Source organism: Drosophila mauritiana, chromosome 2L (assembly GCF_004382145.1).
Source record: "Drosophila mauritiana strain mau12 chromosome 2L, ASM438214v1, whole genome shotgun sequence".
Lineage (NCBI taxonomy): Eukaryota > Metazoa > Arthropoda > Insecta > Diptera > Drosophilidae > Drosophila > Drosophila mauritiana.
The window spans coordinates 9,207,270-9,223,838 of record NC_046667.1 but is presented as its reverse complement, the minus strand read 5'-3'; the positions used below and the strand labels follow the sequence as shown (position 1 = coordinate 9,223,838).

At 39.1% G+C, this 16,569-nt stretch overlaps 2 protein-coding genes across 3 annotated transcripts in view; one reads left to right on the top strand and one right to left on the bottom strand.

Moving 5' to 3' along the window:
- Nucleotides 1-100: 100 nt before the first annotated feature.
- On the bottom strand, nucleotides 101-10,014 carry LOC117140885 (laccase-2). The gene is made up of 5 exons (XM_033304039.1): nucleotides 9,933-10,014; nucleotides 5,601-5,963; nucleotides 2,954-3,135; nucleotides 803-2,887; nucleotides 101-741 (listed from the first exon to the last, which is right to left on the bottom strand). Exons 2-5 carry the CDS (start codon nucleotides 5,812-5,814, stop codon nucleotides 337-339), a joined length of 2,886 nt encoding a protein of 961 aa, XP_033159930.1. The 5' UTR covers nucleotides 5,815-5,963; nucleotides 9,933-10,014; the 3' UTR covers nucleotides 101-336.
- Nucleotides 10,015-11,681: 1,667 nt separating this feature from the next.
- The window catches only part of LOC117143754 (potassium voltage-gated channel protein Shaw), a 40,268-nt gene continuing 35,380 nt past the window's right edge, over nucleotides 11,682-16,569 (top strand). For both annotated transcript variants that reach the window (XM_033308571.1, XM_033308579.1), the window contains exon 1: nucleotides 11,682-11,753. The gene's annotated coding sequence lies outside the window, so the exon portion shown is untranslated. The remainder of the gene's footprint in view (nucleotides 11,754-16,569) is intronic.

Genomic DNA, 16,569 nt, shown 5'->3' with positions numbered 1-16,569 from the left:
ATTTTACGTTCTTTATATATATTAAAGTTAAAGTTTCATTTTCAATATATGCAAAATTGTACACTCATGATTATAAACACCAAAAATCTTACAAAAACATTTATATATTTATTTAAATGACTTATTTAAACATTTTCTTAGACAATCACAGATGCTTATGCTACAACGATGCGAATATATGTATATGTGTGGAATATGTACAGGTGCCGGACAACAAATATATTTCTACATCAATCAAAATCAATTTGATCTACACGATCTTTCCTAATCTTCAATAAATAATCTCTAAATTTCGTCTGGCAAGTTTGGATTGTGCTCTCTTTTGAAGGCCTGCTCTTATCGATAGATTTTCACTAGCATAAAACTTATCATCAATGTAATCAATGTGGGCTCCAGACCCGATCCACCGCCTCCTGTATTTGGGGGACTAGCTGTTATGGGCTTGCTGGATCCCGAATCTTCCGTAGTTCCCTCATCAGATCTCAAGTCTGGATTGTAATCTCCGCAGGTGGGAAAGTTCTCTGGCACCGGAACCATTTGATCGTCGTTACCCACTTTGAAGACCAGAGCCATACCGATCTCGGCATGGAATTCGATGTGGCAATGGAAAAGCCAATAGCCCGGATTAGAGGCCTCGAATCTGATGATGGTATAGCCTCCATCTGGAATAGTAACTGTATCCTTCACGGGGGGATTGTCCAGATTCCGCTTGAGTAGATTGAACTGATCCAGTTGTTTTATCTTGAGAAGATAGTTACAAGTTATATAAATATGTTTTATTTTCATTGAGGAAGTTACTAACCATTTCAACGGTGACGTTCTCGCCCAAACGCTCCAATCCCATGACTCTGAAGGCGTTTCCATGCAAATGAAAGGGATGATTGGCATAGTATTGGAATCCCTCGTCCACGATGATCATCTCGACCACGGCGCCCAATGGTACCTGCAGCACATGATGACACTTGCAGAACTCCTGGCGACAATCGATACCCTGATCCATTAAGCTCGTTTCGTTACAGAAGTCTGAGTCCTTTAGCTGACTTCTGGAAGGTAGCATTGCTAGCGAAGGAAACTTTAAGGTAATATGATTCAGTTGAGGGGTGTACAGGCGGTTCTGCTGGGTCATCTCCATGTCCATGGCATAAAGATCTTTATCGTGAAAGTCGGGGTTATTCTTAGTATAGAAATCGTAGTAGATGAAGAACTTGTAGTCCGCTTCCGGTTTCAGTGTATCGTGATCGATGCCCGAGACATGATCATAGATGGGCAGAGCCCTCATTTCTGCAACGGTTTTGGTGTCGGGGTAACCAGGACCCCGGTTCATCACATTCAGTTCAATGCCCTCAGCCTTGTGGCCGTAACTCAATTCCGCAGTAGGCTCTTCATCTGGAGCTCCCTCATAGCGAAGGATGGCCACTTGAAAGGCAGAGGTAAAGACTTCGCTGCAGTCCATCAAACCCTTAAGTCGAATCCAATAGTTTCCCACCTCGAGATTGGCATTCAGCACAAAATCAAATCGCTCACCGGAATAGGTAACTATAGAGCCCACGTCCATTGCCTCAATATCAAAGCCATCCGAGTTTATGGCTGTCAAGTTATGACCGTCAATAGAAACCACAATCGGACAGTTTAGATATTCCGCATTTATAATCCTGAAGCGGTAACGAAAACCTCTTCGCACTGTGTAAATCTGATGGGGAACCAGTTCCAAGGGTATCTCATTCAAATTACCCCTCTTTTGGCGGGAATTCACGGGAAATAGTTTGGTGGTATTAGTTTTAGCCAATCGAGCTTGTCTCGGTAGTGTCTGAACGAAGTCCACCTGGGACTTGGGCAATGGTTCCACGGGCTGGGTAGTCCTCTCCTCAGCTCTGCGATGAGCTTGCTTCGCTTCCGCCCAAATGCGATTGTAGTAACGTCCCTTACCGTTAACGAGCAGGTTGTGGGGCTTATTATCACCTCGGGAGTGATGATGATAGGAAAATATGCTGGCACCCGTGTCGTGTATCCAATCCTGGACAATCATCACATGCTCGCTGAGGTCAAAGTCGTAGAGTCCTCCGTGCGGTTCGGCTGTCTTTGGTTTGCGGATGATCAAGGCACCGAAAACTCCATCGCCTCGCTGCATGCCAGTGTGCGAGTGCCAGAAGTGAGTGCCAGAGAGATCGGCTGGAAAGGAATACCTGAAGGTCGCATGTGGAGTAATTGGACACTGAGTGATGTGAGGTACACCATCCATATAGGGGGTCTTCTTCTGGTGCAGACCATGCCAGTGAATCGATGTGCTCTCACCCAACAAATGATTCTTCACATCGACCACTATTTCATCGCCCTCACAGACTTCAATCGCTGGTCCGGGCATCATCCGATTGACCACAGTGATACTCCGCTCTAAACCATCGCCCATGACACAGTGTGGTCGGGAGCAATCCGTAAGATTCCGTGGGCAATCGTAGCAGGCTTTCGAAAAGGTCTGGTACCATTCCACCACGAACTTGTAGCGACAGGTCATGGGTTCGGCTCCCACTTGACAATCCCGATTGCAGGGATGGTTCCGATACCATTCGGCTGTCCAAATATCATCTGTGCTTTCCGCTACATTGTCCTGCAGCTCCTCAATCCTGGCCGTTTGGAGAGGCCTGCAGTAGGGACAACAGTTTCGCTCCTCCAATCTTGAAGCTGGACAATCTTCAGTCAAAGCCGGACAATTTCTCTTGTATGTATTCATTACAATCTGTCCATTATCCAGACGTCCACATTCGATGAGCGTGCAATCGGCATCATTGTGCCATGATTCACCCACCGCATACAGGGTGTGGTTGTGTTGACAGTGAGTCCTTACACACTCCCCGCAGCAACTGCCTTCGACACTACGCAGCTCGGAACCCTAATGATGCAAAGACACATGGACAGGATGATAATATTGCAGGTATAGGACTTAGTGGTTACTTACCACTTCACAGTAGAACTCATTGCAATCGACTTGGGTGACCACAATATGCGCCTGTGGATCCTTGGCCACACCAGCTGCACAGGAATACACCAAACATGGATCCTTTGAGGCAAACCACACTGCGCCAATCTCCTTTCGATAGGTGGTGTTGTACTCCTGATACAAGCAGATGGTATTTTCATCTAAATTAAGAAAAATTCAATAGTTCATTTATCGATGTTTAAAACACAATCCCCAAAGGGCTTGCTAAAGTACAATTTTAAAACGATGTTTCTCTAAATGATTTGTAACATTTAAAACATTCCGTGATAAAATTTGTTCAAGGTCTTATTCAGCTTTGTTCTTGTTTGCCCTAGTAAACAATTGCTTAATCTCAAGCAAATATAATTCACTGGGGGTCATAATCAAAGAAAGCCGAACAAATACAAACAGTTTGAGACCAAAACACTTTCTTTAGTCTTTTTTTTTTTGCGGCTTATCACGCGCCTGAGATTTGCAATTTATAGCTTACTTCATTGAATGCATGGCTTAGTTTCACACTTGGGTATTCCCACATATGTACAGATTTCAAAGACCTATTATTAGTTCATAAATGTTCACAACGTGTGCTAATTGTCTGGCCCCAGGTGCCTTGAACTCTGAATCACATATTGGTAGACATGTGCGAATAATAATGAAAGTGAGAATTACTATGGATGTTATGACTTAGTTCTCACAATACAAGGCAAACCGGTTCTTCAGGTATATTTTTAATGTGTGCATTGCATTCCAAATTAAATTATTGTTAAATATTACATTTTTTTTATTATTTAAAATTTATGAATTATTTTAAATTCACAGTATGTGTCAGCTTATGTCTACTGAAATTATTAATAAATATTTTCTTTCAACAGTTTCAGCTTAATTGGGTTCACATTCCGTAGCAAAATTAAATAAATATTATCGTCAAGTGTCGACACTTGTATGTAAATTAGTGCACAGGCATTCAAGAAGGCAATAAAGTGCACATAAAATGCCTTCAAGATCCGGATCAACGGGGACAAGCTGGCCTATAAGGTAATGGATTATAATTTTCCCTTTGCCAATGCGAAATGATTCAGCATGAGCTTGCTATTAGATATTGTCGGCGAATCTATAGAATATTTCAAGTGTTCGTTTAATCTTCATAGACTCCGCCATAGGCTCATAAAGATTTCTGGTCATGAAAACGGTTTAACCAAGTTTAACAAAAGGAAAATATTTCGTAGTTCTAATCAACAGCGCTTAGCAATGAAAACAATGGCCATAGGCCAATCGGAAAATCACTGCTAAAAATACACTTACATTAAAAAACAATTGACTTTACGACACGGAATTGTGATTAAATGCCTGATAAGCTGATAAGCTTGTTCAGTTTCCAAGAAGCACTATTTGAAAATGAAAGAAATGTGATATTTCATTTTCGTAATGTACGTGTAATTGCTGTCATCACCTAACACCTTTTTAATTTATTCCAATCTGAAGTTCGCGAGCTGTCAATCTAATTTAATAAATCACTCAAAATGTTACCTGCTCATTTTTAGGTGTTTTGATGATTTATAGGTACAGCTTACAAAAATTTGTTGCATATCTTTTGAGATGCTGTTCAATAAGAGTACCAACTTTAAAACCACTTTAATAAAAAAACACATTATTCATGAATGAATCAACAGTTTGGATGTGGAGTGAAATATGAGCTCTAGGCATATGGGACTTCGGCTCATCCAGATCCTGTTTGGGATTCCTTATATTTTGCCCTTTTTTTCCAGGAGAAAAGGGAGACTGGGCGATGTCAGCAGCTGTTTGGCATATAAATTATATTGCGAGTATATACGACTGCTGCACGTACATCGCACATATAGCCAACTCCGTTAGGCGGATGTCTGTCAGTTGAGCATTAAGGCCGCGTTTATTGACTGCTTTTCGGTGAGTGAGTGTGTGTGTGTTTGTGTGAGGGGGTGGGGGCAGCGGCGCTGGGCTGCATCGTTTATTGGCTCGTTATGGCCATTATTATGATTGCCTCCCCGCCTGCCAGCCGACATTTGTTTTAACCATCAAGCACTCGCTTGATTATTTGCCGGACTTACGCAAATTCACATGCCAGGTGGGCAGATACTTATTTTTCGCATGTGAGTGGCAATCGCTGTTTACATTGTCTAAAGGAAATACACTTGCATGTACACTTCAGTTTTGCTTGGTGTTAATGCTTATGTAGGCATTAATTTGGCCAAGGTCGTTGGGCGTTAATTGCCCCGTGAAGCTTCTGACGCTTTACATGGGCCTCAAGTTTAATGGACATAAACGGTAGTCGTGGGTAATTTTCAAACAATAAGTCGCAAAATGCTTGTAGGGTTAAAAATATGAATTTCAAATATACATACAAATATATCCATTAAATTTGTCTAAAGCCCTCTCGTAAAAAATATAACTAAGTTTATCTATTATAATTCAAAATAACCTTATATATGTGTCTGACTTTTCAACAATGTGACTGAGCTGACCATTATTGAGCGTCTAAAAACATTAATATTATTTACTCCTTTTTTTATAATTTTCTATAGTATTTAAATATAGCAAATTTGTTTGGTTTCCAAAATCAGATATATTAATATTTACTGCATCAACTCACCTGCTGATTCGCTTACAGTTTGCAAGCCACTGGCGTAGCTCACAAACTGCAGCAGCGCTGTTAAGAGTACTGTTATCCGAGCTAACTCTGCTAATCTGCTGTTGACAACCGGCATTTTGCTGTTGAATCTGCTTGGCCTTTTCGATGTTTTTGTTTGCGTTGTTGTTGTCGTTGTCGGCTGGCTCATTTGGTCATAATTATGGCTTACGCTCATTCAATTTGAGGTTATTGTTTTGGTTTTTATCCCAATTGTTGCTGGCTGGATTTTATTTTTTGTTGGCTTCGCTTGTCTTTTATTGAATATTTTTGGAGCTATTTTGTATGGTTATGCGGAAGTTGTTGTTGATTTTGACCACAAATTGCCTGCAAATGGGACGTATGAAATAGCCATTGACTATTATTAGTACAAATTGTGGCTTCAATCACACTTAATATTGTTATTATATGTATTTATTCAGCTGGTGGTGACTCCGGCATTTAAATTCGAATTTTATTGGAGTACACATTTCTTATTGCCCAATTGAATTTGTCTTGCTTGGCAGATGGTCTTGTTGATTGTTAATAAAACGAGTTGGTCTGGTGGTAAAGACATTATATTATTTTTTATTGGAGTCAATTCTGATGTATGCATATGGCAAAAAGAAAGGCGTTGCTCCGTTTCAAGGTAAGTTAAGAGTCTAAAGAGCACTGATGAATGTGAATAAAGTTTGAATGAATTCAAATATTTTAACGTTTTTAAAAACTAATTTTTTTATAAATTTAAACATTCGTTGTTTTATTTGATATTAACACAGCACTTTGATGCATTTATAATAAATTGATTCTATTATAGAGCTTTAGTTATTTCCATTCAATCCTTATTCATTTCCGAATCGAATTTCATCTAATAAACACTAACAATTATACAAATGATGTTTTCCTTGTTATTGCCAAACACAATCAATGGAAATATTCTCTAACCCTATAACCACATTAGCCTGGCATCCTGTATTGACCTCGTCGCCCGAAAGAATGGAGCACGCACATGGCCCAAAAGGGCAAACATATGAGGGTATATATTGTATATTAAGTTAAGTATGATTTACGGCCCGACTGTAAATATCACTCATACGCTCTGTGGTGCTGGGCGAGACTGGTTGGCTATTGCTTTTGGTCCTATCAGCACATGGCCAGCAAGTTGAATCGCCGGCTCAACTCAAGACGGTCACACACACTCACAAAGCACGTACGAATTTAATTAATTAGCACGCTGTTCCTTAAGCACACACACACACACACACACACACAGACACATACACACGCACACACACATAGGCAAAAGCTCACGTCCGCTGTCCAGAAGCCAAAGTCCGTTGGAGCCTCACACATAAAGAAAACTGCGCATAAATTATGAAAAGCAAAAGAAAAGCACAAACGGTTGCGGGGCGGAAAATACGAAAGAAATGACTCAAGACATTTTTCATATACATCAAGTTGTGTTTATGCTTCAATTTTCTTGGCAGAGTGCTCAATGCAGAAATTATACTTCAAAATAGGGCTTATTGCAATATTCAAGTGGTTTGTTTCAAGCTAATAATATTAATATTATATTTTTTAATTGGCTTAAGAACGGTTTCATATATTTATATTGTTCAAGTTTATATTGCAATCTTACTTTAATACTTTTATAGAGCATTCATACGTAAGTCAATGAAAAATGTACCGAACTGCCTTCATTGTCTATCCACTTCGTCCTTTTTGGCAACACTTAAAGCATCTTAAAGATTTATGTGCTGCGAGTACCTTAAGGGCCAACAGGATCTAACGCACTTCCGTTAATTAGGAACTAAGTACCCTGCTACGTGGCACTTTATTTAAGTCAAAGCAAAAACAACGTTAGAATCCCCAAAATTAAAAACCTATTAAAAAGATCTAATCACTTAATGAGCCATAACATTTTTTAATAAACTGTGCTGCTAGCCGGAACTAAAAGATTAATAAGTGATGGAGTCTTGGCTCAGCCAAATGAGCAATAAATCAACTTTTAATATTATTTGTTCGATGTTGCATGCTCACTTATTTCTAATTACAAATCTTAAGTGTATCTGATCGGCATTTATGCGATATGAGTCAATGGATAGATGTCTGGTTCTTTTTGACAAGTGTACAATCACTTTAATTAACATGCCTCTTGGATTCTGAAGTGCAAAAGTCACGTGGGATGTCGGATTACTCATATGGGTTAAAGGCTTTGATTTGATTTGAGCTGTCAATAAAAATCCCACAGGGGTATTCCCGGAAAACATACACCTTGAAATGTAATTTTACTCTTTTCATTTTCGATGACTTCATTGATATTTATTTATTCTTTTTGCATATTTCATTTAAGCGTAGGGTTTCTGTTCCACTCGAATGACTACGATATTTGGAGATCCCCACACAATATACATTTTAGATCTTGAGAAACTAGAACAATGAAAACATTAGGTGACGAAACCTAAGGACAGAATTCCCAATTAATTAATTATTCATTATTTACACTGTAAGGTTACCTTATTGAATTAAAATATTTTTTATTTAAATATAAACAAAGTACTTGACAGAATTGTACACTCACAACCAATGGTATTATTTTCCCAAGTCTTTCATTTTTATTTTTTTGAATGCATTCTGTTGTCCCTTTTTTTACCCTTCACTAAAGTTAATCAGATTAAGTTTTATTGTTCATTTATTTGATGGCCAATTTCTTTCTACCAACATGAAATTTCTCTGGCAATCAATCAGAAAATGATGTTATGCAAAGTTTGCTTTTATAATTTTTTCGCCTCGGAATTTTGTGTGGTTTTTGTTGCTGTATGGAAAGGTACTACCAAATCACACGTTCGTAAAAAGTTGCATAATGCCCAAAGTGTTTTTCGCTTCACGTTTTTACATATAATTATCGGGCTTGTTTATTGTAATTTGATTTGATTTATTTAAGACCCTTTTTATGCGAGCATCTCCACTTATTTTGACAGCAATTAGCTGATGCTGTGCCAGCTGCTTGACCGCATTTTCGATCATTTTGTTGGCCATATATGTATATACATAGTATGTTGGGGTAGGCAACGAACGACCAAGTGAAATGCGATAAAATCATGGCAAAAGCGGAGATGGAGTGGAAGATTTTTAATCGGCTTATCTCAGGTCCGGCGTTACGATGGCCAATTGGTGTTCCCGTTTTCTCCCTGGGAAAACCCCCCACGCATGAACTTTGAGCCGGGTTCTTGCCAATACACCTCCAATTCCGATTCCAAGCCATGGTCAGCCGGTTTGCCCGGCGAACCAGTCTTTTCCCAGCTATTTTTAGTTACAAGCCACAACCAAAACAAAAAAACGAAATCAAAACAAACTTTGTTCGTTGCTCGAAGCGAGCTACGTGCCGACTTGAAAAAATGAAAACAAATGGAAAACAAAAGCCCAAACCTTTTTTTTGTTTGCTTGGAATTATTAGGAAACAAAAAAAAAAAAAAAAAAAAATACATTCGGCAGTAATTTATGAATTGCGAATCATGATGTATTTCAAAGATTAATCTTGAGGGCCTTTTCTTGCTGCTGATTAGAATCTCTACGGGTAAATGAATGGAGCAATTATTTTTCGTGTTGCTATGCCTGACCAGTCAAGAAACAATTTATGGTGGTCTTCTCAATGTCAAGGCCGTTTGTAAATGGTCAAGAGGCGGAGGAAGTGGAAACTGTTGAAGCGTCGAATGGAAGTTTCCCATTGTTTGTTGAAACAACAAGCGAAACACTTATTAAGACCAGGTTATTAAATCAGGATAGTAAAATAGTGGTTTTAATCTTAACATAAATAACATAAATTGGATCAGCTTAAAAATCTCACTTGCCAATCAAGCAAATTCCGTTAACAAATTCTTCTTCAAACTTGACTACCACTATCGATATTTTGAAAACACATCAATAAAATGCAATGATTTCATATTCCAAAAGCAAGATTTCGCCACAATTTTCATCGGTGATAATACGGTTGTGTTATATCAAAGTTTCTGTTTATAAAATGTTTATGGAATACACTTAAAACATTTATGGGCTACGTGAATTCTGTTAGTCGGTGTACGTTGAAGTTCGGGCTCGCTGGCCGTTTTATCCCAGCAAGTTAATTCACTTATCACACGACTCTGGGCATTATGATGATATCACAAAATACTATTTGCTTAGCACCGACGCGACCGAATTTTATTGCCTTCAGATTAGGGTCTGGTTTGTATTTCGTTCGGAACCCAATCACTCAAGGAAAAGTCAGGGGCAAAGTCCTTAGAAAAACTAGGGATATCTTCTTGCCGTTATATTAACCATCTGCTAGAGATGCGCACCGCTCGCCGTTTGAACCACAACTAACGCGATTCGAATGCAACTAAGTCGCTTTTGAAGATAGCCAACGGCGCGCCGAAGAAAACGCGCTAAAACTGAGTGTGATTTTAGCCCAGTTCGACCCTTTTGGCCCGCTCGTTGCGACCGCTTCGGCAGGTGATAACGGCCCGAAACGATCGGCTAAGAGAGAGAGAGTCAGGTGGGCGATCGTAAGAGAGGCAGAGAGTGTGCGCGCGCTTCCGTCGTCGTAATTAACCCGCGGTTGTTGGCCATGTTAACAACTCGGTACTAGGCATTCGGCTAACAGAGATCTCGTGCGGTTATCTCCGTTGATTGGCCAAATGTTAAGAGCTTCTCTCAGAAGCTGCCGACATCTTGCTTCCGTGTCTTGATTAGAATTTTATACATTTCTCTACGCCTGTATCACCTGGTGGTACTCCCCATTTTTCGGAAGATAATGTCGATCTTGGCATTTATTAAAATCTGTCCAGCATATTTGCATTGATATTTTAATTTTAACTACCGCTGGTTGCGCTGCTCTGCGCTTGTTCGTTTTGATTGGTTTTTTTCTGAATTTTTAATAAGCCCCGCAACTATTATTGGAATGTAGTTGTCATGGTAAGGAAACTGGATTTTTCTCCAGATTGCTACTTGAATTGAAGTTGATTGCTACCTGATATTGCCAATGCCGTTAAATAGAATATTAATTCAACGATTGGTGTCAACGATATTTTCAGCATGCTTGCGCAGTTTGTTGAACTTGGTAGCAAATTCGCTTGCGTTGAAATTTGCATTTTCAATCAATTATAAAAAGATTCTTTAAGAATTTTATTTAATATTTTCTATATTTTATATCATAAAGGTTAATACCATTTGCTTATCAATGTTAAAGGCATAGGGTCAAACTCATACACTTAAATTTAAAATCTCCTGAGTTTATTAAACTCGTTTATATGCCTACTGAATTTAATTAATAAAAAGCACATTTTGGATTTATGAGACATTTATGGCCGAATATGTTTAAAAATGCATTATCTCTTATCAAATTAGAAATATAAATACTGGAATTATGAATACATTTTCAATAAGTAAGCCGATTCTGAATGAAATATCTTAAATGCTTTTATAATTTTTACAGAAGCCAATTACATGCTGATTTAACTTTCTTTACTAAGATTAGTTGACAAATTGTTCTCAGTGCAATGACGAATTTTATTCACCACATGAGATTGAGAGCAAAAGCTCCGCTCTCAGTCTTTCGGCAACTTCATCCGGCAGCATCCTGTCAATGGTCCTCGCGAAGGCTCCCCGAACTCATGGTACCCGAGGCCACGAAGGCTCACTACGGATAGTAGTACTACAGCATGTCCTTTTGGCAGGCTGCGCACCGCGTTCAGTTTTCCGCATTGGTGTCGGTTTCGGTTTCAGTTCGCTTGTGGACGTGCGTGCGGCAAGAACCTGCTGGAAAAGCCTCGGAACGGACCTGGTTAATGGTTTACGGTCTTGGCCACTGATTCCTGGTAATTGGCTAGTGTGGCGGACAGACGGCAGGATCTGTGGATTGCTGCGAATGTGCCAATATGTCAGCGCCGCGTATGTGGGTGTGTGAGTGAGTGTGTGGGTGTGAGACAGTGTCCTTGGGCGGACTAACAGGTTCCCCGTCTTCCCAAGTGTTAAAGTGCGGCCAAAAGTTTTTCGTGGTAAAAAAAAAATACGATAAAATGTCTCAAATCTTCTGTCGCCTCTGATTTAAGCTGAAAGTTTGCCCAAAGGATTAAAATAGCCATTTCGGACTTGTCATAGGTAAGTTTTCTAGCTTGTTTGGGTTTTTTAACTGGGCTTTGATGCTTGTATTTTTTGTTTTTTGAAAACTGTCGCCTTTGTTTGCCAGCCCGAACTTTATTGTCATCCCCTAAAATTCTTTTAGTGGCTACTGTGTAGGTTTTTTGCACTACCATGGGGACCCATAAAGTAAATCAGCCAAAACGTAGGTGGCCCTTTGTGCCGACTTTAATTTATTTCGGTCTCCGTTGATCCCAACTTTCTATGCAGAGATTATCTATAGTAATGGCATCTGGTGCCTGTTAGTTATGACATGCTAAAATTAGCAGTCCATATGGAATACAATTATTGCTAAAAGTTTAGAGATTAAATAAACTTTTTCAGGGCTTTAAACCAAAGAGATAAGGCTTACATAAGCTAAAGTGCTCTTTTCAACAGGATTTAAGACATTTAAAGCAAAAAAGGCACCTATTTCATATTTACACTTAATTTCACAAAGAGGTTTAAATAACTAATGCACCTAAATTTTTTGTTTGCCTTTAAACAAACCCTATAGGGTTGTGCAGTTGGGGAATACCCCATTCTCTGTATCACTTTATCTTCCCCTTTTCATAGTATTGTAGTTTTCGGTGTTGGCCAGCGGCAAAAAGGTTTAATTTATGGTCCTTTCAGATTGGCCCAATGCCCACGATACATTTGCGAGACACTTTTTCAGTGCCGAAAACTTTTTTGTTTACTGTCAACTTCGGTGACATTTTATGTGGACCACGCCAGGATCAGGCAGACACCATGACCAATAAACATAAACAGAAAATAGTCGCAAGTGTTGAACAAAAAAGCCGTAAAAAGCCGCCAAGAAGTGCCAGTTAACTTTCCTCACATTGATCAAAGCCTTCTTCTTTATGCGAGATGCGTGCGGGCAATGAAAATCCTTTATACTTCGTAATTGAGTTATGAGGTTCTATCAAAAAACAAAAACAAGACTTAAACAACGTACACTTCTTAACTACCAACCGAGCCACACAGTTGCAGATACACTAATTAAATGATATAAAATCATAGAAATTACGCATATTTAAAAAAAATCATTTTTTTTGCAGAATGCGACAGTATAAATTTAAATTAATAGAGGCCTTAAAAACATACATGATATGATGAAGAAATTCAAGAAATATGTTTAAAGAAATAAATTATGCTTAGCCTGCAAATAATTTAATTTTTGCTTTAAGATGGATTTAATTGAAATAAATACACTTAAAATTTTTCTGAAAGCAGACAACTTTTTGCTGTGTAAAACAGACATCACAGACATTCAAACCGGGGAGAGTAAATTACTGAAAAAGGATATAAAACAAAGCAGGAGACAGCCACGAGAGAGAGTGAGGCAGACACGAGAAATGTAATTAAGGCGACAGAAGGAGATGACAAAACACGGGAAGGGGCGCGGGGTATTGACCATAAAACATGTACGCAAACAAAAATTAAGGCATAAACTACAATTGTTCAGATTATTGCACGTCGTGAGCTTTATGCAGCGGACAACGAGGACTTGAGGACGAAGGACTGAGGACTCGTTTTGCAAACGAGTGGGAATACGGCGAATGCGATGTCCTTTAATGGCTTTTCGCCTGCTTTATAATTTCGCAATTGTCATTGTCGTCACTGGCATGTAATTTGGTTTTATCGAACTGCGATTTGCCTTTTGTTCTTCTCTCTCCGTTTCTCGTTCGGTGTGCCAGCTGAAGTGTTGTTCTACGGCAAACGGGGCGTATACGCAATATGAATAATTTATGCCTAAATTGGAAAATGACTCGTAAACAAATAAAATTCTAATTGCAGGGAAGTCACTCGATGAAAATGGCTTGCGGCGGTTCAGAGTTCAGGCAAAGTGGTAACCGAGTTCTTTGACCCAAAAACGGGAACCATACAATTATACCATTTCAATTTTTAATCAATACATTTTTACACTTCTTATGATTTACATATAATTCAGCAATTTAATACCACATTTCTATATTAGAATATACTTTTAAATATTGCATTGACTTTTAATGGTTATTGACATAACCCACTAACTTGGTGCATTGCGTGCTTGATGTCACTCACTCGATCCATTAAGTGCTGTACTTTCACAGCATTGTATAATAAATTTCCTACCTCGCATAAAATAAAAAACAAGATCCTTTTTCCTTGCCCACTTATTTATATATTAGCTATCCGAAAAGTTACTTTGGCTCAAAACCATAAGTTTTGCGAATTAATTTATGCCAAAAACAAATGTTGAACTTACTTAAAGCCGCAAAAACTTTCAAGACCTTCATTGATTAAAACGGGATAAAGTTACCCAAATTAAAAAGTTTCAACCGCCTTGATTTAGCCGACTGCATAAACGAAAGATATTGGCGAACAGGTTTTGAAAAATGCCACTAAAGGTAAACTTCAGTGCTCGGGATGGAGAGTGGTTAGGAAAATGCGACCAAAAGCATTTGCAATGAAATTCCAAGAAAATGCCAGGCAAGAGTGGCTAGAAAAATGTTTCCTTTGGCTGCCTGCGGGGACAGGCGGCCATCAACGGGGGACTCCCCTCACTTCATGTGGGCGGCAAGTGGGTGGCGCAAAAGGGGACCTCGAACCCCTCGGGTATCGTATCGAAAAAGGAGCTGGGGGCCTGTCATCGACAACAGCTGCTGCTGCTGCTGCTGCTTTCATGTCTGTGACCTACTGACTTGTGTAGCCTACTTTCCGGCGCTCATTCCCACTCCTTTTTGCACGCTCCTGCGGAAGCTGCGCTTAATGACATCCACGGCCTTGCTGCATTTTTGCCGACCAGCCCTCACCCGCCTCGAATTCTCTGGCACTGACGTTGACACAATTAAGAGCATGAAAAATACTTTGAAAATTTAATTAAACAGCCCGCCATTGACGTCACCACATAACCGAGTTCGTCTTAAGTATGTGGACTCCTTGTCGCTTCGAGAAATGCGTTTTCACGCATCCAACTCCACGGCACTTGTCATTTGTCATGTGCCCGTGATCTCATCGATGTCTTTTTCGGTCTGATTGCCATTCCGCATGACTTAATGTCGCTTCGATAAGAATTCCCGGGTCTTCGAATGCTATTTGCACGCTTGGTTATACAAAATGTGTCAGGAAATGATAGGGTTGATAGCGAGCGACAAGCGGCAATCATTTCGCAGATCATTTCTGGGGGAGTTACGTAAAAATGTGACTAATAGTTTTTCAGTTCTTTTGTCATTTTTATTACAAACACTTCTAAAAGCAATTGAACCTTGAAATTCAAATGGCAGGCTGCAATCAAGCGCTGTGGTTTAGTTTACATACGTAAAGCAGGAAAACACGGACTTGTGTAAACAATTTAACAAAATCCAATACTCGAATTTCGACAGAAAACAAATTATTTAACCTGAAATCTCGACACGTGATGCAAACACACGTGTCGTTCACAGGCAGAGAAAATGGGCATGGAAAGTCCCTGCCAAAATGTAATTTAAGTCTGTAAAACATTTACTTTATGGCAAATAAAATGTACTGCCATGGGTGAGTGGGTGTGTTTGCCTTGGGTTTGCAGGCAAACATGTTTGCTTTTAATTAAAGGCCAGCAGGGACATTCGCCGAGCCAGAAACAGAAGCAAAAACTAAGCAAGATTTTGCCAGCCGAGCCAAATTGCCATATCCCATGGGAATGTAATGAAATATTTTTCAATATACTCGAGATGCAGTGCGAAACTAGTGCAAATAAATGGGTCGCGTATTTGTGCATATTGCACTCACATTATTTATGTGAATTTCATATTCTATTATATGCGATAAGTGCTGAATGAAAAGGATGAGGAACTACTCCTCAGTCAGCCAATGCTGCTCGTCGTCCTTACACTTTGGCTGGTGCTTAGTTCAAATATTTTTGCATGTCAAACATCAGAAAGGGGAAAATTTTTCAGTTTTACGTTTGCATTCAACACGGTATAACTGAGAAAAAGTAATGGTGGGGATTTTCAGGGAAAAGCAAGCACTAAAATGAGTTTCATACGTGTGCTGTGTAGCTTACATACTATTTCTGGGCCATCCTCTTCAAGAACTCCGAGGCAGTTGAAGAGATTTGCAAAAGTTGTGCTAAACTAAAACACTGCCAAGTGGAGCCGGGCTATAACTGCCAATGCGAGTTGACTGATGTGATGGTTTTCCACAAAAAAAAAAAAAAAGTGGAAGCAAAGTATGGCTGGGAAATCAAAAGGAAAACATAAATTTCACTCTGTGCTGACAGCTGCTGCGGATGTCGATAATAAATCTTTTGGCTATGATTTCGCTTCTCTAGTTTTTTTCAACTGAAATTTCATGGCAGAAGTTGCTGCATAAATATTTCTTCAATTGATACGTTTCTCAGTTCGAGCTGGTCAAAAAGTTTTTGTTTTCTAGTATTTAATTTGGAATGTTTATTTTTCTTTTCAATTGATAAGCAATTAGCAATTAGTGATGTGTGCTTTAGTTTTATGCCTGTCTTTTATGTTTTGCTTTTTGACGCATTTTAGAAAATGCAGTGCATATTTGATTAAATTTTTAAATGAAAAAGCATGTATGGCATTCTTTAAATTTAACGAATAAATACATAAATGTGGTGTTGAAATCAGAATGGCATATCTAAACATCTCATGCTCATTTCACACTGCTCCTCTGGTCTAATTATTTATGCATCTGTCAAACATATTTCATATGCATAAAAGTTAGGGCTTGGCTGGGAGGAATAACAAATGGCATAAATTACAATTCAATTTCTTATGGCCTATTATTTAATGCCTGACAGGGGGAGGATATCCTGGAA